A 24,833-nucleotide genomic window follows, 5' to 3' on the forward strand; every position below is an offset into this window, starting at 1 on the left:
ACTTTGAGACAATGATGACCACCTTCATATCTAGGATTTGGTGGCTCTAGGCCATGTGACCGCAAGTCACATGGATGTATGGATGTTTACTTCAACACACTTCTTTGAAGAGACATCATGGTTTCCGACTGTCCCCATACCCACTGGTGCAGTGAACCACACCGCACGAGAGAAGCTATGGTCCCTTAGAACATGCTGTGCAATTTCTTCAGCCGCATCACACCTCGGGCACGAAGTTTCGAGCCTAACTCCCTTCATTACCAGGTTGATCCTTGTTGGGAGAGTATCTGTACAAACCCTCCACCCGCAGGATTTAACTTTTAGCTTCCAAATAGCCTGACACAGACCACCTTAAGATCCTCCATTATTCGATGAAGAAGAAGCCAATAAAACTGGAGCAACATCACTTCTTATTGCCACTTTATAAGCACTTTTGACAGAGAACATCCCCTTCTTATCATAATGCCACATCAACCTATCAGGCAGCCTTTGAAAACTAAGCGGGATCGAACAAATATAACAAACCTTTTCCTTCGCAAACAGTTGGTGCAACAAATCGATCTTCCAACACATATCCTTAGTGGAGATTAGATTCTTCACCATCTCTCCAAGAGCAAGAGGTGCCGGTGTAAGAATTTTAACGTAAGAGGTCTAGGTAACCATTATCCTTCCATACTCGAACAACTTCACCATTAACAATAGCCCACCTTAAACCATGCTCCAACATAAACATGACTGCACAATACTCTTCCATGCATAGGAAGCAATAGGTAGGGCAATGGCATTCCAAAAATTACCATCTGGGAAGTATTTCGCTCTCAAAACTCTACCAACTAGAGAGTTTAGGTTAGGAATCAACCTCCACCCTTGTTTCGCAAGGAGGCTAAGTTAAAAGCATAAAGGTCCCGAAAGCCTAACCCACCCTCATTCTTAGGTCGACATTATTGTTGGTGTGTAAATTGAAGAACTGATTTGAGGAAGATTACAAGGTTTAACTAGTGTAATGCTTCATATCACAGGCTGAGCTTATGTGATTAAATGTAATTAGTTTGTTAAGTCTCATAGGGCTTGATGAGTGACAAGTGTTCTAATCTCAGTGTAATATAGGATGGATGGCTGAGTTTGAAACTTGAGTTGTAACACTCTTTCTTCTAACGGTTATATTTGTCTTGTATGAGCTCATATGCTCAGCGTGAGAGATCAATGAAAATGGATGCATGTAATTTCATCAAACTTAAATATAAATGTGAAATTACATTAGGTTTTAAGGGTGGGGTTTAACAGAGATAGTTAACACTGTTGTCTATCTATTGAGGTGTATAGTGGAGGAAAACCTGGGATTAAATATTTCAGAATATTTGGTTCTTTGTCCTAATCCTTAGTATCAAGAACTCTAAGGCACAAACTGGAAGAGTCAAGTACAACATGAATTTTCATTGGATATAGTTAATGTGAGAAGGGGTATAGAATTCTAAATCCCATTACAATGAAGATGATTGTGTTCAGAGATGTGTTAATTGATGAAAATGGAAAATGGAATTGGGAGGAGAACAAAGTGAAAGAGATGTGTTCCTCTAATTGCTTCTGAGTGTAGAGAGATTGGAGAAATTGAAGAAGTTGAAGAAGATGAAACTATTGTGAGACAAGTAATACCTGAGGTTTCAACTAGCTCGGTATCTCCTACCTCTTATGAAGGATCTTGTTCTCAAAGTGCAGCCGTGAAGGATCTTGTTCTCAAAGTGTAGCCGTGCAAGTGTGTAAATTAGGTCTGTTGATACGCAAGCATTTGATTCAACTCCTTCAGAAATCTCAATGAGGTGTATAAACACTACAACTTATGCATGGTTAAACCTAAGAACTTTGATGATGTTGCGCAAGATGATGCTTAGAAAGTTGCAATGCAAGAGGAGTTGAACATGATTGAGAAGAACAAGACCTCGGAATTGGTAAATACGCCACTTGACAAGCCAATAATTGGAGTGAAGTGGGTGAGCAAGACTAAATTGGACCTAGATGGGTCAGTTCACAAAAATAAAGCAAGATTAGTGGCAAAGGGCTATGCACAAAAGGTTGGAGTGGACTATAATGAGACATTTGCACTTGTTGCAAGGCTAGATATAATAAGGACACTGAATGCTCTTGCTGCAAAGAACAATTGGCAGCTATTTCAACTGGATGTTAAATCTGCATTTTTGAATAGGGTGATAGCAATAGTGAAGCAACTCTGTGTACAAAGGGAAAAGAAAGTGCAGGGATGCTTATAGTATCAATCTATGTGGTTGACATCATTTACAATGGGAGTAGTGTTGAATTGATGGAAGGGTTCAAAACTGACATGATGAACAAGTATGAGATGACTAATTTGTGTTTGCTGCATCACTTAAGGGAGTTATGCAAACCGAATCAAGTATGTATCAAAAATGTTAAAGACCTCATTAAACTTACTTCAATTGGGGAACTATACCACCATTAAAAATGTAGACAATGCGATATTATAATGCAATCTTCCTAGCATTGTTCATTATGAGTACACATGTGACAATGCATAATAAGCAGCAAATGCTGCCATAGTATTATTACCACACTCACAAGCAGAAAAACTTCCATGGAAAACAACATACCAAATCTTTTACAGTCAAATATTAATTCTAATCTAGAATAATGGCACAAGCCAGCACCCCCAACCAATTTACAAATTACAATCTTTTACTCAGCATCTGCAAATCTGCAAAAGAAAGATGTAACACGAGTCAAATTTTCAGATTTATAAATAAATTGAAAAACAAAGATACAACCTGAACGACTATCAGAATAATAATGGAAAACAAAAGAAAGTACGGTTCTAAGTTTCCAGTACTCACCCAAGCTCGGAGAGCTTCAAATGTGCTTCAGCATAATCAGCAAAGAAGGCGTCTTCGTCCTAATTGAAGCAAAACCAAAGAAACCAAAAGTTGGATCAAACGATCATCACTGCAGGAGAGCATATGCATAGACTGCATATGGCAAGCCATAATTTACTCATATTAAGTAGAATACACAATTAGATACAAACCGCAGCATAAGTCTCGACAAGAGGGCGAAAGACTGGATCCTCGAGAAGAGCTTTATCTGATGGCAGCTGAAGAAGACCCTCTTTCTCTCCACTAAGAAGTTCCCTGTTTGGAAAAATGATAGTAAATCAGACTGACAATTACTACTTAACTCTTGATTACCATCTTTTCCTTATCACATTTACAAATAGTTAGTAGTATCAACATTAACATACACATAGTATAGACGGGATAATTAGATGACTTGCAGTGTAAGATTCCATTTAATCTGCAAAGTGCTATTAATTCAATAATAGTACAACTGAATGGAATGAATCTTTACTTGAAATAGGAGTTGTCGAAAATAAGAGGGTTGGTTGTCCAGGGTCCCTCGAATCCAGAACGCTCCTTGTGACACCTACCCTGCAAAAAAAAAATCCAAATACACAATCATTCAGTAGCTGTACATGTATGATATCTTAGGAATGGTGAACTCTACGCTAAATTATACGGAAAGAAGAATGTGACGTTCATGCACAGACCAAGGTGTGTCCACCAGATAATGCAACAATGTCCTTGTCACTAAGTCCCATGTGTCCAAAGACATCCCTCAGATGATCCGAACCTAGAGCACCAACACATAACGAAATAATTAGAGACATTCATCTTACAATCATACAATTGAAATTGCAAGATTTAGTAGCTATTAACCTTTGGTGGCATCTGGCAAACGACCTTCTGGTGGTGGTTCTTGTTTATCCTAAAATTAGCATACAAGGTTAGATGATTCTAGGAATAAAAACAAGTTAGACCAATGATTATTATTTGACTCTGTCCTTAAGTGTGGCCTCGTTTAGTGGTTTGGATTGGATTGCATTGGATTGGATAAGATAACTCACTCGATTAGTTAAGCTAGAACAAGAAATGGATGCCAACTCCCAAATCTTATCCAAGTAGCCATAGGTAGAAGATGAATACTTCTCCCTTCCTCACCTTCCAGTCCTACCAAGGTGGAAGGCATTCATATCTAATCCATCTTCTACCCTCAACTTTAACAAAGTTTGGGAGTTCAAATCCACTTTTTGCTACATTAAATCTAGCAAGCTATCAAATTTAATCCAACACTATCTACCAAACGAGGCTGAAGAGTGTAAACCAAATATTGCATTGTTAATGTCATTAGAGCCAAACTTCAGCAGACCAAGTTCTTAAATCCTACCAGACTTCTGATTATTATAAAGGGGTGACAAAATTAGTGACCAAATCATAGCGTATAAGTTATAATAAACCAAAATGTAATTTTTTCCATTCACAATATTGGACATTAAACAAAATAAAAAAATCATAAAGTTGCAGAGAAAAAACAAGGGTTTACTTACTGGTCTACCAGGGTGGAAAGGAATCTCAGGCCCTCCTGTAACTTCTACAGCAACAACTCCAGCCAGCTTCAATTCACAGCAAAACATACATAATTTCATTATTACGACAAAACTAATCACATTAAAAACAAGATTAGGATTCAATGATTAATTTAGCGTCGACTATTGCTTGAACAAGTAAGACGAATTCTCTTAACGGATAGATATATACCTGGTAGAAGTCTGCATATGAGAGGATCGGAAACTGCTCCTTGATCGGCTCCAAAAGCCTAACGGCGATATCAAGACCGTTGTTTGCTTCATGAGCGAGCTCCTCCGGGTGCCTGATGGTCCCAAACGGTCCTCCAGTCCTCGTGTTTATGTCAAACGTACCAGCTGAGTGCCATCTGCGCCCATCATTCAAAAGTTCCAACATTAAACACCCGCTCGATCGTTGCCAATGACAGAGAGTCAAATTTTGAGAAATATAGACAGAGGTTTCTTAGCACTTACGCCAACCGGAGGACTATCGGAGCACAGTGCTTCTCGGCGATGAGCCCTCGGAGTTTTCTCTTGCATTTTTCTACGGCCTTCTGGTACTCCTCGCTCACAGTCGGGTATTGTTTCACCATGTTGTCAATCAATCTTTTCACACCTAAAAATTATACAAAGCTAATCGTATTACTCAGCACGATTATTTTCCAAATCTCATCGCCGAACTGATCAAAATCAAATATTCTCGAATATATCTATCAAATATTAACCATATCCAGTAAATAATGATCATATAGTGATCAAATACTGAAAAACAATCTTTTACGTACCAATTGGAATTTATAAAAAAAAAATAAGCAAAAAACAACTTACAATCAAGAGTATCTAGCTAGCTAGAAAGAAGCAATTGCCACGGTTTTGAGGCTTTGAGCACAGCGCAGGTCTCAGGAGAGAGTTTCAGACACAGAACAAAATGCATATATAGGAAGCGTATTTTGGGGGGACGAAGGCTCTAGAGATCGTTTTTGTATCCGGGTGCTGAACCAACGGCCAGGATCATGCCTAGTAAGCGAGTGCTGAGGTGTTCTCTAGCGGCGGGAAAGAAAACAGAAACTTGGAATTCGTTGGGCCACGTTTTCGCATGGAGAGTGGTGTGGAGGTGGACTGAGATTTGTTCTGTTGGTCAAGGGGGTACTAGTTGTTTCGAGAGAGAACTTTTTGAGTTGTGATGCAGAGTCATGGATGATTGGATCATTTGAGCAGTTTCTAGAGACCATTACAATGTAAATTAACCATGCTATCGAGTGGAACATATAAACACAAGTGGTTTATAACTCAATTAATTAAAAAACGTTCATTTTTACATCTAAAATTTCGTGTCAAAATCTCTTTTTTCATGGTTTAATTGAGTTTCTTGTAAATTATCATCTCGTTTGTTTAAATAAATAAATAAATATATATATAAACAGATAAATATACAAAAATATTATTCTTATCATATATTTGTATCGTTATTTGAACCAGCTCTCTAATAGAGATGAGGCTCACATGCGTTAGCATGTTCTACTTTTATTAGAGAAGTGGTACAAATGATGGTACAACTAGGTGATAACTGTAACATTACTCATAAATATATGTTAAAATATAAAAGGCTTTAGCAAAGTTTAATTGTCTACGTACCAGTATTGAGTGAAGAAAATCAATTAGTATATTTCAGTAAAGTTTTAACTTGTTGGGAAAGTCGTTGTGCTTCTTTGATTTATTTTGCCTGCATTTTTTTTTTCTATACAAAGATCCTCCAATGCCCCTTGTATAATCATGCATGGATAAAATGGAGTTTTATCAAAACATTCAGGTACTATCCATTTTTAACGAAAATGACATTTTACTTTAAAAAATCACTTCTGATACTATTCATTTATAATACCTTTTTGTCTTTTTTGGATTAAAACTCAAAGTTTTCAAGTCATTTTCATTAGTTTTCCTTAGATAAAAACATGTAGAAAATCCTGATTCTATTTTTTTGTTCTTTCTTCTTTTCTATTCTTCCTGTCAATGACACGTTGGAGAGAAATTCTGAGGTCCTACACCTCGATTACGTGTACGTGTTCCACTTCGGCCTCACCTCCTCTCACACTAACTCGAATCCGATTTCCCTACCCAAAAACTTCTCATCGTTGTGGTATCCTCTTTCTTGTGGTCCTCACTTTGTTTTTAATAACACAGGTGCAATTTCTTGTAAGTGAAACTTTTGTTACAGAAAAAGCCCATCCCAAAAAGCCATGAAGCCCATTCCAAAACGCCATGAAGCCCAAGCTCATCCTAAAACTTGCAGTCAAAGCCCAGCCCAAAAAATAGTTTGCTGTTCGCGGTTAGGGTAATACCTTTTATAAACGTTAGAAAGACACGTCATAAATCGAGTGACACAGGTCACTCAACGCGCTAAAAGCCACCAAAAAACGCTCGTTCTGCCTACACGAACACAAATCCAAACCCTCAAACCTCTTCTCTCTCCTCTCTCTCTCTTTCTCTCTCTCTACTTTTCCGTGCTTTATCCTATCCAGGGTTTCCTCCCCTGCACTCCATTTCCTGCTTCTCGTCCTTCTCCTTCTCCGTCGCACACTGTGAGTCTGTAAGTCTTCGCTTCAATGCCTCTGAGCGACGTCGTTTGGATAGTTTTGGATTTGGATAGTCCCATTTCAGTGTCAATGTGCAACAATTGCGTTGTTTGGTACTGATTTTGTAATGTTTAAGGCATTGTTCGTTTCTCAGGAAAATCATGAGTGAAATCGGGAGAGAAAACGTGTCCGATATGCGCTGAGGAGATGGATTTGACGGATCAGCAGCTGAAGCCGTGCAAATGCGGTTATGAGGTCTGAACGAAACACTAACCCTGTTCACTTGCTCGTTTTGTTTATCTGTAATTTTTTTATTTTGTTGCAAATAAGAACTTGATTCTCTCTTGTTGCAATGTGTTTATTTACTGGTCGATTTTTAGTGTTAAATGTCTGGATGGATGAATGTGTAAATTTGATGACATTGTAATTCGAATAATTGGCGAAAGATTTGATTTTTCGGTTAGTTTTTCATGGTATATAACTTTGTGTTCTGATTTATGTGGCACTTCTATGTGGACTTACTCTAATTCCTTAATTGTTCACCATTTGCGGGCGCAGGTATGTGTTTGGTGTTGGCATCACATTATGGAAATGGCAGTGAATGATGGAAAGGAGGGTCGCTGTCCATTATGCCGTACACCTTATGACAAAGAAAAAATTGTTGGAGTGGCGGCAAATTGTCAAAAGTTGGTATAGTTTCAGGTTAATGGATGTTATTATGTGACAACTGATATGTTGAGGATTGAAACTGTTCCCCCTTCAACAGGTTGGTGGCTGAAATTAATGTGAAGCGGAAACAGAAGAAACCCAAGGGATCTGAAGTAAAGAAGCAGCATCTTACTGATGTTAGAGTTCTCCAACGGACCCTAGTATATGTGATTGGAATACCTCTTAACCTAGCGAGTGAAGACGTGAGTAGCTATTATCTCATTGCCCTCAAAATATTTAAGTAGGGACCTAGTGTGGACATAATCTGATGTCTTATTGAATTTGTATAATCTTGTACTTTCATAAATGTAATTCTGATATTCAATTTTTTTCTTCGGTTTTACTAGCTTCTCAAGCGAAGGGAGTATTTTGGCCAGTACGGAAGGGTTTTGAAGGTTTCTGTCTCTCGTACAGCAAATGGGGCTATCCAACAGGCTCCGAACAACAGTTGTTGTGTGTAAGTGTGCATACCACTTTCAATGTCTTAACTTCACCTGCTTGATGTGGAATGTAGTATTTAGTTAAAATTTTCTTTTGTTCTAATCAAATATTAATAGGTCATGATCCTCTTTTTTACGTAATTATTGCATTTTGGTAAAAGTTTGTTTCTTTATTCGGCATGGTGGCTGGTTATCAAGGGTATATACCTCTTTCTTTTGTAATAGTGGTTCAATTCCTTCTGCTAGGTATGTATCATACTCAAAAGAATATGAAGCAGCTCGGTGCATTCAATCAGTACACAGTTTTGTGTTAGATGGTCGATGCTTGAGGTAAGCCTGTGTTGTTATGCATTAAGATTATGGTGCTTAGATAGCAATGTTTGACTCTTTTGAGTTTTGAATTTGCAGGGCATCTTTTGGAACCACAAAGTACTGCCATGCATGGTTGAAAAGTGTGGTAATTACCTAAGTTATTTCATCTGCGTGAGTTTTTCTTTTTCTTTTTTTTGGCAAAAGGAAAACATTGTTTTATCTTCTTTGAGAATAATTCTTTTGCTGGTTCAGCCTTGCAACAATCCAGATTGTTGGTATTTGCATGATTTTGGTTCTCAGGAAGATAGTTTTACCAAGGATGAATTGCTTTCAGCCTTTGAAAGGTATATGAGAGGGCAATCCCACATATATTCTGTACATTTGAAATATCCAATAGATTTCAATGTGTGCATTATGCATTTGCCTTGTTTGCGCTTTCATGGTTCTTTTCTCAATGGTCAATATTATATTTTAACCCGAACACTATTGTTTCACAGGAGTAAGGATCACCAAAATATTGGTGTTACAAATAATTTGAATCGGCATTCAGTGAAAGGCTTACCTCCCCCAACTGCTGAGAATAGCAAAGCCGAAAGATCATCAGCTACTAATCATCCATCAAATGTAAAGAGTCTGCATGTGTTTTGGTTTGCTGATTTGTTTGTGGTAAATAGTTATATTATAGTGCCAGAATAGGTAGAAGGCTTGTGAAAAAAATGTATGATGTCATCAAGATAAGGGATCGTAAGAATCATAAAAAAGGCATGATTACGAGTTTTTAAGTTCTGGATGCTTTGTTATGCACTTCAATTATATTTAACCTTTGATATATCACATTTCAACAGATTACTGGGAATGAGGTTAAGAGTTATCGTGCAGATGGTGACCCCAGAACATCTATTCCTGCAATAGCACCTTGGTATCTAATCTCATGATCTGTGGCATCTTAACTTTGATCCTGTGTTTGACAACTAATTTTGTCTGGTTATCTCTATCAGGGTCATGCAAGTCACCCCTAGTGTGCCCCCAGCAACAAGTTCTCCAGGTTCTGAAAGGCCTCTTTATCAAAATCCTGAGAAATCAAGTGATCTTCATCCCCTTTCATCAGAAGTGGTACGCAATGAAAGTTCTACCCACAGTGTAAGATCTGAAGAAAGCCATGAGTGGCTAATGACCGAACAGGTTATCACCAAAAATGGTCAAGCAGCTATATCAAATACAACTTCTGGAGCTCTAGCAGAAAGAGCTCCGGTCAGTGTAACTTCCAACAAAAACTTATGTTGTCCATCACCAAACAATGGCATTGAGCGGGGTAGCAGAGCAACATCCACCAACTTGATCAGCAACAAAAACAGTTATTGCTCATCATCAAACTTACCAGATAAATCCATTGATAGCCAAGGCAGTAGCGTTGCTGAATTGTATAGAACATATGAACCTACCAGTGTGTTACCTGAGATGGGATTAGGGAAGTACTCGAGAGGGTGTGAAACCAATAAGCCCAGCATTCACCGCAGTCTTTCTCCAGATATTGGAGAGAGTGGCATAATCTCAAGTATTTTGACCATGGACTTGGATGCACCTGACGGTTCTTTATCTCCTCTTCACAATCTTGTAAAGTTGTTGAGTGAAACTGATAAAGAGTGCAGTCTCCTCAGAGTACAAAATTCACGAAAACTGCTTGATAAAAAGCAGTCCAGGTTCTCATTTGCTCAACAAGAGGATTCTTGTGATAATGATATATGGAACGCATCCAAGGACTACGCCTTATCTGGTTTGATGGGCAACAGGGAGTACTTTGTAGATGTAGAGTCTAATAAGTTTCTTGGGGTTCCTTCTTTTACGTCTTCTAAAGTATCAGGTTTGTATCTGTTAATATGCCTTATATATATTTCTGTATAATGATGTTTGCGCTGTCTGATGAACTCTTTTTTACCCTTCTCTTGGTTATTTGTTTTTTCATATAGAGCTGGTATAATTTGCATTTGTAGGTCATGATTTGTAATTTCTCTTAAATCTCTAGCTCAAATTTATAATTTCTTAGCATTTTCTGGAGCTTTATTCAAATACTCCTCTCCCCTCAGCATTGTTTAATATCCTCATTTTTATGTTAGAATATATGAATATTCAAATTTAATATTTTTTTCTTCCATTTCTCTGTCATATCTGACCGTCACAGAAGTTCCTCGTTCAATTGCGCCAGGATTTTCAGTGCCAAGTAGAGCACCACCTCCAGGGTTTTCTTCTCATTTGAGGCCTAGGAGGGTGGATCAGGCTTTTGACAGTTCAGGTTGGCTGGTTCTTGTGATGTTTTGTGAATTTTCTTTCCAAGATTTATTCTAACCATCCTGCTTCTGCCTTACAGTGAATCACTTGTTGCAACCATCATGTATACCAACTGGTTATTCTGGTATTAATGGGAATGTCGAGATCAATGATCCAGCAATTCTGCAAGTCAGTGAGGAACTATTGGCAAGAGGGTTGAGTAAGAGGGCAAATTTATCTCAGTTTAACTCTTCTGAGCCAGATGCTAGGCTCCATATGCTGAGACAGCAGACAACTTCTGCCCCACAGAACTTAGGATGTCAAGACCACTTCATGAATAGTTACTCTTACCTAAATGATGCACAAAGAATTACTCCACAGCAGCCAGATCAATTCCAGCCCAATCCATCTTCTTCATTTGTGCAACCCACCAGTCAACACTTCAGTGACATGCATTTATCAAATAATGATTGGGTGCAATGGAATCGGGTCAATAGTGTTGCCGATCTTGGTATATCAGATCTACTGAGAAACAATCGACTGGGATTTAACAAGCTCATTCCCTGTTATGAGAATATGCAGTCTCCAACAAGTTACTTTAGTCATCTAAACAACAGATCATTTGAAATGTGAAATTTTCGGTTGCTGGAGTTTCTCTTTCACGCTTGACTGGGGTCAAGTGTGACTGAGTGGATTACCCGGTTGATGTTAAATTTTCCCATGTGATGGAGCTTCATGTTTTGAGTTCTATCCAAAGTTAATAAGTATTGCCTAGTAAGGATCAACCTTTGTCTTTCTTTTTGTTGGAATTTGATGTTTCCCGAAAAGACAGTAATGGGTTTAAGGATTACTGCATTGACAGAATGGAACACACAGTGGGAAGGAGGTTTATGCATTCATTTGGTAGTAATAGGCCTCGAGTATCAACATTCCTGGTCTGTCTGGGTAAGTGTCAATGCAGTGAAAAGTCTCCATATAGCGAAGGCACATGTTACCTAAGCAAGGAAATGGATATGCTATCATTGGTATGAGGGAACACAGATGGGCCGCTGCAACTTCTAAAAGCAAGGTGAGTTAGATTACACGTAGATCACATATATCAAAACGTCTGTTTCAGGATTTACATTAATTAGATTTGTGATTGACAAGTGATATACGTTGCAGTGTAGACTATAGTGACTGCACTACGGGCATATGCTAAGGCTGTATATTATTTAGTATGCAAGTATGACATCTGTCCGAATATATTAGAGAAAATCATAAATACGGTCCAAATGTCTTCCCCTTATTCCTGTAAATTTGGTTTGTTTTTGTTTGCGGAGAACAAATTAAAGTTGGCATGTCCAGAAAAATGCTTCTCAACATAGTAATTAGTTATTTGTCTTGTTTTGTTTTTGCAGGCAGAGTTGAGGGCACTGATATAAACAAGGCCGTCCGTCTTTGTTTACTCAACTCGGTGGATGAATCTGATGTTACCCAATATCGACCTTTGTTAAAGATTGATTACTTTCGCTAGTGAGCAAGTGTATAATTATGACAAATGAATGCTGAACTGAAAGTTGTGTTGGTGGTACTGATTTGGCTGAATGTTATGGCATATACTATCAGACCGTTAAGTAGGGGAGAACCTTGGCTATCCCCGAGCGTGTACACCCGATTCCGGTTAAGATGTTCTGTATTAAGTAAAGTACTCTAGAAGTATCATTTGTGTGCATCTTTGTTTTCATTTTTTCTCCTGTTTTTCTAATCTCTCATCCATTTCTAACCCTTGAACTTTTATTTTATTCTAATCTCTCATCCACGTCGTAATTTTATTGCTGGTTATAGATGACAAGTAAGAATTGACGATGAAAAGGTTAATTTACTCTTGAATTTGATATAATAGTGAACGGAATCTAATAGTAAGGGGTTAATTGGCTGATTTCAAATAGTTCAAGAGGTTAATTTATCAAAAAAATAATTTTAATGGTCAATTTAACTAAAGTAGTGATTCAGGGGGTCAAACGGTATTTTACTCTTTGTAGTTCGTGTAGGCCTCGTTCCTTTTATTTTTTGGAATTTTAACGAAAAGACCGCGGTACTGTTTATTTTAACGAAAAATCATATTTTTACACTAAAAAGTCAAACTTGGTACTATTCACTTTACCTTTTATTTTGTCCTTGTCGTTAAAATTTAAAATTTTCAATCTCTTTTCATTAGTTTATTTATTTATTTATTTATTTTATTTTTTATAGGCATTTTGCTTGCACGCATCTAATTTAGGTTTGCTTTTATAGGTTGGTACAAAAGCATTTGCCTTTCTAGGTCATCGGGGACAATTATTTTACTAATTAATAACTAATACTATATATATATATATATTATATATTATATATATTTGTTTGTAAATGAAATTAGAAGAGGTTAGAAAAATCTTCTATGAACATTACAAAAGGCAGAAGAGGAATTTTCAAAAGGAAGAAACTGCTTTAACATCAACAACTAACTCGGTGTCTTGGGTGGGATAGAAAAATGAAAGCATAAAACAAAAAGCAGTATGTCATCTTTGACTAAAGGAAGTTGAATCGAGGATCGGAGGATGGTACGATCCCTTGGGCACCCTACATGAACGAAGATTCAACGTGCACCTAGCCTCATGTAACTACGTGTTTAGTGTTTCATCTTTTGCTAACATAAGATTGTTGTTTAGTGTTTCATCTTTTGCTAACATAAGATTTGTCTGGATGCCCAGTGAAACATGAGCACCTCAGACATAGTGTTAAAGAAATTAAACTCGGAATGCCCGATTTTTATATATAGGTATTACATCCACCTGGATCATTACAAAAGATCTCAACAACTTTAAAATTCACTATTGCCTTAGCATGATCGAGGCGAAAATAATTGTCTATACGGACAAAATTCACTATTGCCTTAGCATGATCGAAGTGAAAATGATTGTCCATACACACAAAATTCACTATTGCCTTAGCATGATCGAAGTGAAAATGATTGTCCATAGAGGCAAAATTCACTATTACCTTAGCATGATCGAGTTGAAAATAATTGTCTATACGGACAAAACTCACTATTGCCTTAACATGATAGAAGTGAAAATGATTGTCCATACAACAAAATTCACTATTTCCTTAACGCGATGCGATTTCAAACTATGATCTCACACAGTACCATTAAAATTTAAACTCAAATAAGCTTTAGATTTGATACAAAAATCAGATTTTTATCCACCAAATGAACCCTAGTGGAAAACCCAAGCCTTGATAACGGAGAATTAAGCATATAGCCATGGAAGCTATCTTGAAACCCTCGAAGCCCCCACCTCTCGAAGGTCCAAAGGAGGTCCTCATGAACCGCCACTCCAATAATTCAAACGGTCACTCAGAAGGGTCGGCGTGCAGTAAAAACTCGCCATTGGGGACTTAATATGTTTGCCTTTAAAAAGTGAAGCTCTTGCAGATCCGCAGAAGAAGAATGATCAGCGGGTATAAATCTCAGTCATCATTCTTTCTGGGAGGTATATAAACCCACAGTAAAAATAAAAGGATAAATTGCGGTTTGACCTTAAACTATCACCAGTTGAAATTGATCTCCTAACTTGTTTTTTTTGGTAAATTAGCCTCTTGAACTATTTATAATCAGCCAATTAACTCCTTATTGTTAGATTGCAGAATCAATTCCGTCAAATTCAAAAGCAAATTAGTCATTTCATCATCAATTGTTACTTGTCAATTATAACCACTAATAAAATTTTGACACATGGACACAAAATAATTCAAAAACATATAGCATGATGAGAAAACATAAAATAAAAAATAAAAAAACCAAACGTTTACATAACAGATCATTTCAAATTGTCATTACATATTATTTTGTTCTCAAATGTCGGAAGTTTATTGATGTTTATAGTTAACAAGTAAAGATTAATGAAGAAAATATTAATTTTCTTTTAAATTTGACCAAATAATAGATGGAATCTACCGAGCTGATTTTAAATAGTTTAAGAAATTAATTTACTAAAAAAAATTCAGATGGTCAATTTTAACTAAAATAATAGTTCAAATGGTCAAATCGTAGTTTACCTAAAATAAAATGCTAGGTTGGTAATGGTATATAGGCTGCTCTGACGGTGACTCGTCAATGTTTTCATCCCACTCAAGATTCGATCGCATACAGTTGAGGACTGAGGCGGTGCAGAAAAAATGCAGATGGATGATGACGTGTCGCGTGTTCTGGGTTTGCATTATTGTGAAAGGAAACCTAGGAGGAACCCAGGTCTATTTGCATGCAAGCCCTAGTGATAGACCTTCTGGACTGGACCACTCTACTCATCTCTTCTTCTGCTGCTGCCACACCACCATCTACAAACAAACATATATAAACATATGAGAAGACGTCCCCTCTTCTACTAAGATCAACGGATCAAATAATTGGGACCTTTAAAATTTTATCTAATGATCAAAAATTATTATAGCGTTTAAAGAGTCAAAGTAAGTTGACCGTTAGATGAAATTTCAAAAATCTGAATCACTTGATCCGATAATCTTGATAAAAGAGATCCGGAGAACGTACTAGATGTAGAGGTTTAGGGTTTAGAGATTGAGTGGTGAAAGTACTTGTTTGTACTACTACTGCATGTACGCACTCTGTTTCAAATAGTAGCAAGGACGTAAGTACAGTGTGTTAATGCATTCCAGACGTCCCAGCACTTGGGTTTTCTGGTGTTGTGCCTCTGTCGGTGTGTGACGTTGTTTCACGACCGGAAAGAAAAGTAACGCTACACTAAACAAATTATGTGGCGATTTGGGCTAATTATTTGTTTAGCTCTCGTTCCTTAATTTCTAGAAAGTGATTTCAAATTATGAATTGGATTTTTGAACATTACCCACTGAAAAATATTAAATTTAAAAAAAAATCTCGTGTTAGGTTATGTATTGTACATAAGATTTTCATCTTATACGGCTTCTCATTATGTGAAAATTTTAAAAAGATTGAACATTAGCCCTTAATTGTACATGAGATTTTCACCTCATACGACTTTTCATTTAATTTTTTGAAGTCACTGGATCATTTTCTTTGTTTGAAAATCTCTTATTGTTTGGCTAGACTATCTTAGAATCTAAAATGCGTATTATTAGATTGTAAATCTGAAAAAGTTAATTATTTTCAAAATGTTCCGATTCAGGGTATCCAGACAAGCACTTAATATCGTGATGTAATTTAGACTGTTGAGTAATGATTCAATGTTGTGCACAAGCCATGCATGTGCATAAATAGTGCCACTGGAAAGTAAAATACTCCCAACCGCCCATGCAGTAAATGCAAAGAGTGCCCTTCGCGTGCAGGGCAGTGCACAGAGAGGTAGCTTACTAGGCAACACTTTTTGTTTTTTTTTTTTTTAATGAGATGTGTTATCCACACATCTATTTTTATTTCTCACGCACCTCTTATTAATTGATGTATTTTTATTCTTATTCAATTCATCTGATTTGACAGCTGAAAATTAAAAAGGTGTGTGAGAGAAGTAAAATAGGGTGTATGAATATCACACCCCTTTTTTTACAAGAATTATTTTTTGAGAATCTTAATGAAATACTTTTAGTACTGTTTACTTTAAATTTTAAGGAAAGCTAATAAAAATGACTTGAAAATTTTGTGTTTTAACAATAAGAACAAAATCAAGGGTAAAGTGAATAGTACCAAGTTTGACTTTTTAATGTAAAAATGTGATTTTTCATTAAAGTGAACAGTACCGCAAGTTTTTCGTTAAAACTCCCTAAATTTTAAGGACATTTTAATCTTAAAAAGTTACTTCTGATACTATTTACTTACACCTTTATTTTATCTTTGTGATTAAAACTAAAGTTTTTGAAAACTTTTTGTTAGTTTTTTTTTATTTTATTATTATGAATTATTGTTTTCATAAGGCAATAGTTATTGAGAAAAATTCCTTAATTATTAAGAATGATTACATCTTTATGCAGATTTTTAGTGGTTATTGAGAAAAAGTTCTCTATATATTTTTGGATTCGTTTCAGTATTTCCTATTTTCTATCTGTATCATCACATTACTATATTTCTTAACGAATTAAATCAAGTAATTATTGTCTAAAGTTCTTCGATATGCCATGTAACTATTTCATTACCAAAGTTTTTTTATCTTGTTTTGCATCCACGTCTATGCGATTTTAGACACACATAAAATCCCCTCCTCCACTCCTGATTTTTTATCTTCACCAGAAAATGATAGACAAAACAAAAGGGATGAGACGAGTTCATTGAGAAGGGCACTAGCTAGCCAGCTAGGGTTACTTTGATGAGTTGTTGTTCAAGATCTAGCTAGCAAATAGCTGCAGTGACATCAATGAACAGTACTGAATTAGGAGTTTGGTTGATTACCCGATGTGGAAACTAATCATATGTATCCAACACGATCCTTTCCGGATTGTTTTGGTAAAGATCTTGAAGATCTGTAAATTGTGTCAGCTTATCGTATATTGTGCAATCAGTTTTTATTAGGTTTTTTTTGTATTTAATTTTAAATAAAAATATTTAAAATAATTTTTTACTGCACAATATACAATGAACGGATATGATTTACGAATTCAGGTATTCCTGGAATTCTCATAAAGATGATTTAATGAGAATTCGGATTCCATATATATATATATATATATGCAACACAACAAATTCTATAAACATAAAATCTAATATAATATAATACGTAAATAAAAAAGCGACAGCAAATTGTTGAGAATGAATATCACATCGATGGAAAAAATGACCTTACTTGGGCTTATATACAAGTTGGGCTACTACTCATATTACCAATTGATTTTATGGTAAAACCTCAACTTTCTTCATGGTATCAGAACAGATTGTTCCACGTGTGAAGTCTAACAGGTCACACGAGCTCCACTTCACCTTTTTATGTTATCTATATGTTAGGGTTGAAAATTCTCCACATATGAGGAAGCGTGTTAAGAATGAATATCACATTATGAAGAATCGATCTTGCATAAATTTATAAGTGAATTAGATAACTTCTTTAATTAATTTTATAATATAACCTCAATTTCTTCACAAATCGCGAGGTGATGCATTTTGGATATAAATAGAAAACCTTGTATGACATGCATTCGCGCACAGACACAGCTGTGAAGTCCCAAATAAAGCTATCTATCACACAACATCAGGTTCAGTCCATAGCCCACAGCCTATCCTTTCCTGGTCCGCCCTTTATATAACCCCCTACAAGTTTGCAGTCTGGAGAGGAAACAGAGAGATCTTAAAAGTGACTGAGGAAAAGATATTTGTATAAAAGGGTAACAATTTTGGCACTTCCACTTAAGACAAGATTTTGATGCTATGTATCAAATACTTCTCGCATTTTTTTGTTTATTTCTTTCTTTACATGTTGTCTAGTGATATTTTTTTTTTAATTATAATTAATAAGTTTTAGATTTAATTATCAATAAAGATAAATTTAAAGCATATTATTTTTAGTCTACTGTGAGACTAAATTAACATTTTTGGCTAATTTGGGTCCTTGGCCCAATCCTAGTGGTGTTGCTGGAACATAGATCCTCTTCGGATCTAAAAAAAGGGAGCATAAGGATTAAATGATCCGGACTGTTGAAATTTAATCAAACAGTTACAATTATTATAACTTGTAGATGGGCTCCCTGTTTGTAGTCGTTTGATTAAATTTCAATGGTTCGGATTATTTGATCCTTAGGCTCCCTTTTTTTAGATCCGGCAACGATCTGTGTTCGTGCTAATGAAGTAGCCAATTTATTGATAGAGTATGACTACTCAAGGATCAGTTTCTGATGTGGCCAAGTCTTAATCAAAGTAAGACTGTTCGAGGATCAAAATTGATTTCTGATATGATTGGGATTAATTGTTTAAGGATCAAGGTTTATCAACAGAGTATGAATTGATCGCATAATGAGACCATGTTCAGAATCCTAGTGCAATGGAAGAGGCAGAGACAACGTGGTGATAGAGTTTCGTCTCAGAATAATTCTGAGTATATTCAAAGAATTGAACTATTATCAGAATTTTACAAGTTAGCAGACTTGTCCTTCATGAACCTCACCCTTGTAAATATAAGTGATTCTGCAATGTACAGAGCCATTTCAACTCAACACACAAACAACTCAAACGCTCTGCGTAAAACCTTATGTCAACCCTGAGAAAAATACAAATTATCCTAACCCCTCTATCATCACATATTCAATTCGGTTGAAGATCACTGGGTTAGCAAATCGACAAGATATTAAGTTCGGCTAAACATTACTGGAGTCATAGAACTAGTTGGCCTTGAAGTACCTTCAGTTTGGTTAAACAAAACTACTTCTAGTTCGGTTGGTTATCTATCTAAGTCTCAGCCGGCGAAGAGTCTCTAAAAGAGGTCACTTCATTATGTTCCTAACGACGTGAGGTATTCTATTATTTGTTTTTCACAAGTATATTTCAGAATTAGGCATTTAGACGGCCGGACAAAATTCACGGTAAAGACACTCATCTCCTTTGAGTATCTTTGTTCTTTTAACTTGATATTGATTCGGCGCACTTATATTTTTACGAATATAGTGAAAGCTGCTGAACATGGTGCAAAAAATCCTGAACATTGTAGTGATTTAAGTAACCTTATCTTCAAGTTCTATAACCCTAGGCTAAGAGCGTTCCTAGAATGTAGCCGCTAAGTAAAGAAATCAACAGCGAGTTCGACATCGCACCGTCCCATCTATAAAATTATTGACTCTTTTAATAATTTTTCTACACTCAACAATGAGAGTGCCACATTCTATAAAATGCGTTTTCATTTTTTTTTGTTGGTGAATTATATTGTATTAATAAATATAATGGGCAGGTACGTCGAAGGGCTGGGTGCCTTCAGACTACTGGTCTCTTGGGGGAATCTGAATCGGATTAGGATTTTCTCACGTTCTTTTTCTATTCCCTTTCATCCCTTTTTTTAACATTCTTTATTTTTTCTTTTTCTTTTTATAAAAAAAATAATATAAGATGTTAATGTGGCTTAACCGTGATCGTTTAAATAAAAGGAGAATGAATGAGAAAGAAAAAAAAAAAAAAGAGAATCCTACTCTATCTATCATGAACGGTTTTTAACAGTTTTACTATTTGAGACGTATAAAGAACAACAGGCTTTTCATACTGCTCATTTATCACAAGCACAAAGTAATTACTCAAAATAATTACGCCATATTATTATTTTTAATTTTTTTGCATTTTTACGGACTGGACGAGGATCCTATCTATCCTTCGATACTTTTGCACTGCGGGCAGATTTGTACCTGCTCCCTAAAGCCGAGAATGACGACACTTTTTACTTTAACTTTGAAACCCCAGCACAGGAAAACAACATGCATAACATGAATTCATTGATGTGTGTCATATCAATAACATTTTTGTATTATTGGTATGAAATATTATTGTGACGGTAAATTTGTTATATGTAATATATTTTTTCAGCATAGATTGGAGCAAACCCAAGTTGTCTACCTCATTTAGCAGCATAAACAATATGAACAAACAAAAATTCTCCCTCCATATCATCATAAGAAGAGATTCTCACTATGTGACAACTATTTAATTGCACTCGATTTAAATACATGATAATTATCTATGTTAATAGTAGTAATATCAAGGTTTTAAAAGATATTAGGCGTTAGTTGGACGACGGGCAGGGACCTAGCGCCTAGGCGATTTAAATAAGTTTATTTTATATCGTATAAAAAAAATGTCTTCTTATACCTAAAAAAATACATAATGGTATTGGAATACATGAATTACAAAAAAAAAAAAAAAAAAAAAAAAAAAAAAAAGACATAGATTATGAAGTGTTAGAACATATTGAAAACATGGTAAACAAGCTTGTAATAACTGTTCATCCAAATATTCAACGAGTCTCTTACATTTATTTTTTTAAAAATGAAAATGAAAGTTATCAATTTTCTGTCTAAGTGAGAGTCGTGATCTAGGTGGATCTAAGCGGGCTAGACGGACGCCTAAGCAAATCTAGACGCCCTGTATCAAATTTCGAACGCCTAGAAATTAAGGAAAATGACCAGCTACATAGCACCTAGTTGGCACTATGCGGGAATTTTTAAAATAGTGACTAATACTATATATTGATTGCAACTTGCGAATGAGTTTCTCATTGGAAACTCATTCCCGAGTGTGAATCTCTTTCCTTTATTTTCAATTAGTTTAATATAAAATTTATATTTGAATTTTAATGTTATTAAACCCATGTACCGATATATTTTTTTTACAAGTGATAATCTATGCTTAACATTCTATATATTGCGGGAAAAAATAGAAGCCCCCAATGTGGGATATCAGAAAAATATATAAAGGATTCGCATTCATGCTAAAGTTACTACAAAGTACAAACGCTTCATAAGTAAAACAAGATTTGAAATTGAACTATTGTAAGCTGCCGAAAGCACATTTTTGCTATACCCTCAACTGAAGCATGGAGAACAATGCGACCGCAAATCTATGATCGTCGCCGGCCTAAGGCAAAGCTACCGCAGTTTTTCCATGCCACAAGACTGCGATGCTCGATTTCATAAGCTTTATGCAATGCAAGCAAAATAAAGTTGATAACTAAACTTCTTTTGATCTTTCCTTGTTACTTTGCCCCCAAAATAGTCCGAGACAACATTCTCCCCTGAAATACTATCCGATCGTGAACTGCTTCTGGTTTTCAGCCTCTGCAATAAAAATGGGGGGTGTTGGTGGTGAATGCGGTGAAAAATGGTGGCGGAGAATCGCCTTGTTAGGGAAATGAAGTTGAGTGACAGCTGATGACGATGAAGTGGCTGTTGAAGAAGGGAATCCTGATGATGCTGCAGCAGAGAAGAGTGGCATGGAAGTTGGCCGGCCATTCAGGTCTTGGAGTTGCCAAGCCCGACTGGGAAATGAGTTAACATCCATACTCTTCTCCATAGCTCTTTCCTGAAAACAACGAAGACATTGAATTGTTAACAGACACAGTAAAACGAGAATTGTCAGTAAATGGCATTAAACAGGAAATAAATCCTCTTTGCATTCAAAGAATTTGTTCCCATTAGCGTAGGGAAGCTTGCGATGCTTCTTCCACAAGTAGAAAGGACCAATAATGTTTAACAACAGAAAGAAATGTAAACCCGAATAGTAAAATTTCACTGAAGATTTAACATAAAAGTTTAACTGCAACAAGTTACATAATCAAATGAAATATTGCAAAGGTCGACAAGAACTAAGGTTTTGTTTCTGATCTGAAAAAAAAAAAAAAAATTATAATGACTAGAAGTGACGGTAAATTACCATATGAATGGGAAGGAAACTGGAATTCATGTTGCTCATTATAGGAGGCACCTCAGACGCCACCATTGAGCCATGAGAAAGTTGAGACCTCATAGGTGCTGGAACAGAGTTCACATTCTGTAAAAAGAACAACGAACTGCTAAAAACGGAGTAGCTTAAGTTGCATTGTAGACATAGATACAAGATCAAGAATTTCTACACAATAGAAAGGCAAATTGAACTGATAGGGGTAATCATAATTTGATCGCAACATTACCCTTGCTCTTGTGTGAATAGGAATGCCGTCACAGCCTAGCTGAAAAGGAAAGCTGCTCAAATTGATGTTCTCCTTTTGGATTTCAGAAACGAAAGGGGGAGCAATTCCCAAGTTCAGATCAAGATTTTGGTGGCTGCCTGCACCAAGAAAATTTTAGATACATGATTTACTGACAAAAATAAAAGAACAGTTTGATTTGGTATCTTTTGAATTGATGTTCTCTACCAACAATAATACCCTTGTTATTGGCCTCAGACATTAACTCCCCATCATATGAGCTTGAATCGAAGTTGGTAACTGCTTCTCTTCCATTGCACTCAATGGCAGCCTTGTCATATGCCCTGGTTTCAAAGAGCAACACTATACTGACTTAAATGAATCCCAAGGTCAGTAAGATCTCAAAGTTTAGATATCGAGTAAAATGCTGCCTATATAATATCGTAAAGACCTTGCAGCTTCAATCTCGCTATCAAATAGGCCAAGGTATATATACCTGCAGGCAACCAATGAAATACCGTACCCAATGAAAAACAATTTATCAACACATACAAACATACATGAAACCAAGCCCCAACTATTTATTCGTCCTTGATGAACACAATTCTTTGTGTCATTCCCTTGTTCATGTAGCATAATCACTTAAGACCACATACATAAAGGAATACTAAACATCCATGTTACGAAATTTAAGGGACAAACTGATACTTCAAATAAGAACAGTGAAAAAGAACGGCTTCTTACTTCTTGCCCAGAAACTGGCCCATACGAGCTTCCCAGCGGCCACATTTGTGCAATGTGACTCCCCTGAATTTCGAGCTTCCTCTAGAGAACCCGGTACTCTGGCGGCGCAGGATATGCACAAATTGTTCCTTTGTAAAATTACTCATCTGCATTACAATCGAAATCAAAACCCAAATCGAAAGAAATGAAACAAACAAGTAAAAACCTGCACATTACATACATAATACACTCCAAAATCAAACCTGCTTAATATCATCCTCATAATCACTGACACTGAAGTTAATATCAGCCTCAGTTCCACGGAATTTGATCGCAGCTCGATCATACGCCCTAACATCATTTTACCACAAACCCAAAATTACCCAAACAAGTTACTAATTGGAACCAAATTTTACATTGAAATATTTACTGTTAACCCTTCTCAGTTTCTTAGTTCTTACCTAGCAGCAGAATGGGCAGTGTCAAATCCTCCTAAAAAATTTCAAAAATTTAAAAATAATCAGCCAAAAAAAATAAATAAAATAAAGACGATTAAATGGTGGGTTTTGAATCATTTTTCTTACCCAAGTACACTTGTTTCCCGCAATCCCTACAAAAATAGAAAGCCAGAGAGGTCAAATTCAGTGCAGAAACAGAGTATCCAAACAGAGTAATAGGACAACATTATCACCGTAACCAAACACTAACCAAATATGGGATTCCCATCTCCCGGTTCTTCGATAAAACGTAACGCCCCGATACTGCGAGCTTCGGGACCGGGGCCCTCTCCGGCTCTTCTTCACTTGCTGCGGTGGCGCAATCCTCTGCTCCGCAGGAGCATAGTAAATCGGCTCCAATCTGGAACCGGACGATCGTCCCAGCCACTGCTTCTTAGAAGCCGACGACGACGAAGAAGAGCGTACGGATTGGGCGAGCGGAAAGAGCTGGATAGTCCTCCGACCGTCGTAGTGATTAGCGGATACGTCGTCGTTCGGAGCAAGGAAGTTGAGAGTAGCGGAGTTGTCGTCGTCTTCGCCGGCGAGGGTGAGGTTGGAGGAGGAGTTGAAGCTTTCGGAGCTTTCGATAGGGGTGGTGGAGAGAAGCTTGTGGTGGGAATCGGGAACGACGTCGTGGGAGACGAACCCGAGGTTGAGATCTAGCATTGCTGGTGGTTTTGGATTGGGACGTTAATTCAGAAGGCGGTGGAGGAGAAGGAGGTGGGGTGGGGAAAATGAGGGAGGAGGAGAAGGAGCAGGAGAAGGGAGGGAGTCATGGAGCTGCTTTGTTTTGAACGTGTTTGATGAAAGTAGGGAGAGAGAATTAGAGGAGGAGATTGTGGAAGAGGCGCCGGCGGGGGAGGATCATATGGAGGCGGAGGCCGGCTGCGTGATTGAGCGAGTCACTGAGTATCTCTCTTTCATTCATGCACACCCACAAGAAACAGAGGAGTTAATAAAGAAGCTGTTAGAGAGAGAGAGGAGAGTGGGAGATTAGATTGACTGCTTGGTGATGAAGGAAAGAACAAAGAGGAGACTCACGAGTAATTTTTCATTGTAATCGGAACATCGATGCACCATGTGATATAAATAGTAGAAAATTTTATTTTTATAAGTTATTATTTTTTTACACACATATTCTACTATTTATATAATAATATATCATGTACTATCTTGTGTACTAGTCTATTTTTTCTCCTTTTTATTTTTGGCGCGTGTAGCTTTGCTTCTTTCACAATGCACAACACTTTGGCCTTTGGGTAAACTTATGAAACAAGGTTAATGAAGCGTGGGTT

General features: G+C 36.7%; 3 protein-coding genes across 11 annotated transcripts; 1 reads left to right on the top strand and 2 right to left on the bottom strand.

Moving 5' to 3' along the window:
* Positions 1–2,469: 2,469 nt before the first annotated feature.
* On the bottom strand, positions 2,470–5,410 carry LOC103934327 (L-ascorbate peroxidase 2, cytosolic). 3 transcript variants are annotated; one of them, XM_048567649.1, is made up of 10 exons: positions 5,263–5,410; positions 4,901–5,051; positions 4,620–4,794; positions 4,409–4,474; positions 3,741–3,789; positions 3,572–3,654; positions 3,373–3,452; positions 3,053–3,155; positions 2,862–2,920; positions 2,470–2,725 (listed from the first exon to the last, which is right to left on the bottom strand). In XM_048567649.1, exons 2-10 carry the CDS (start codon positions 5,017–5,019, stop codon positions 2,707–2,709), a joined length of 753 nt encoding a protein of 250 aa, XP_048423606.1. In that variant the 5' UTR covers positions 5,020–5,051; positions 5,263–5,410; the 3' UTR covers positions 2,470–2,706. The 3 variants fall into 3 exon arrangements, with proteins under 3 accessions (XP_048423606.1, XP_009342360.2, XP_018499752.2); XM_009344085.3 differs by having other exon boundaries at positions 4,901–5,042; positions 5,255–5,405; XM_018644236.2 differs by having other exon boundaries at positions 4,901–5,042; positions 5,212–5,370.
* Positions 5,411–6,840: 1,430 nt separating this feature from the next.
* On the top strand, positions 6,841–12,438 carry LOC103934301. Of its 5 annotated transcripts, XM_009344072.3 has the most exons (15): positions 6,841–7,013; positions 7,154–7,254; positions 7,558–7,685; positions 7,766–7,910; positions 8,055–8,164; positions 8,394–8,477; positions 8,556–8,604; positions 8,712–8,803; positions 8,957–9,083; positions 9,305–9,378; positions 9,458–10,320; positions 10,639–10,749; positions 10,825–11,498; positions 11,587–11,793; positions 12,125–12,438. In XM_009344072.3, the coding sequence occupies exons 2-13, from the start codon at positions 7,207–7,209 to the stop codon at positions 11,355–11,357; spliced, it is 2,364 nt and encodes a 787-aa protein (XP_009342347.2). In that variant the 5' UTR covers positions 6,841–7,013; positions 7,154–7,206; the 3' UTR covers positions 11,358–11,498; positions 11,587–11,793; positions 12,125–12,438. The 5 variants fall into 5 exon arrangements, with proteins under 5 accessions (XP_009342347.2, XP_048423535.1, XP_009342332.2 ...); XM_048567578.1 differs by having other exon boundaries at positions 7,136–7,254; positions 10,825–11,793; XM_009344057.3 differs by having other exon boundaries at positions 10,825–11,793.
* An 8,647-nt stretch (positions 12,439–21,085) lies between these two features.
* LOC103934291 (APETALA2-like protein 2) lies at positions 21,086–24,451 on the bottom strand. 3 transcript variants are annotated; one of them, XM_048567503.1, is made up of 10 exons: positions 23,750–24,451; positions 23,626–23,651; positions 23,503–23,533; positions 23,305–23,392; positions 23,063–23,208; positions 22,770–22,814; positions 22,559–22,662; positions 22,322–22,458; positions 22,066–22,182; positions 21,086–21,714 (listed from the first exon to the last, which is right to left on the bottom strand). In XM_048567503.1, the coding sequence occupies exons 1-10, from the start codon at positions 24,202–24,204 to the stop codon at positions 21,436–21,438; spliced, it is 1,428 nt and encodes a 475-aa protein (XP_048423460.1). In that variant the 5' UTR covers positions 24,205–24,451; the 3' UTR covers positions 21,086–21,435. The 3 variants fall into 3 exon arrangements, with proteins under 3 accessions (XP_048423460.1, XP_048423459.1, XP_048423461.1); XM_048567502.1 differs by having other exon boundaries at positions 22,547–22,662; XM_048567504.1 differs by lacking the exon at positions 22,770–22,814 and having other exon boundaries at positions 22,547–22,662.
* Positions 24,452–24,833: the final 382 nt, after the last annotated feature.

This window comes from the organism of the source record quoted next, unplaced genomic scaffold (genome assembly GCF_019419815.1).
Source record: "Pyrus x bretschneideri cultivar Hongxiangsu unplaced genomic scaffold, Pyrus_bretschneideri_v1 Contig45, whole genome shotgun sequence".
NCBI lineage: Eukaryota > Viridiplantae > Streptophyta > Magnoliopsida > Rosales > Rosaceae > Pyrus > Pyrus x bretschneideri.

Bases quoted from the DNA above. Each gene is read 5' to 3' on its own strand.
- LOC103934301 (XM_048567578.1), top strand. From the start codon at position 7,207: ATGGATTTGACGGATCAGCAGCTGAAGCCGTGCAAATGCGGTTATGAG. The intron at 8,165-8,393 runs GTAAGTGTGCAT...TCCTTCTGCTAG, and splicing joins CCGAACAACAGTTGTTGTGT to GTATGTATCATACTCAAAAG. The intron at 8,804-8,956 runs GTATATGAGAGG...ATTGTTTCACAG, and splicing joins TTGCTTTCAGCCTTTGAAAG to GAGTAAGGATCACCAAAATA.
- LOC103934327 (XM_048567649.1), bottom strand. From the start codon at position 5,019: ATGGTGAAACAATACCCGACTGTGAGCGAGGAGTACCAGAAGGCCGTA. The intron at 3,790-4,408 runs GTAAGTAAACCC...TGCTAATTTTAG, and splicing joins CTTTCCACCCTGGTAGACCA to GATAAACAAGAACCACCACC. The intron at 3,655-3,740 runs GTTAATAGCTAC...TTGGTGCTCTAG, and splicing joins TTTGCCAGATGCCACCAAAG to GTTCGGATCATCTGAGGGAT.
- LOC103934291 (XM_048567502.1), bottom strand. From the start codon at position 24,204: ATGCTAGATCTCAACCTCGGGTTCGTCTCCCACGACGTCGTTCCCGAT. The intron at 22,815-23,062 runs GTAAGAAGCCGT...GGTTGCCTGCAG, and splicing joins GGCCAGTTTCTGGGCAAGAA to GTATATATACCTTGGCCTAT. The intron at 22,459-22,546 runs GTAGAGAACATC...TTCTTGGTGCAG, and splicing joins TAACAAGGGTATTATTGTTG to GCAGCCACCAAAATCTTGAT.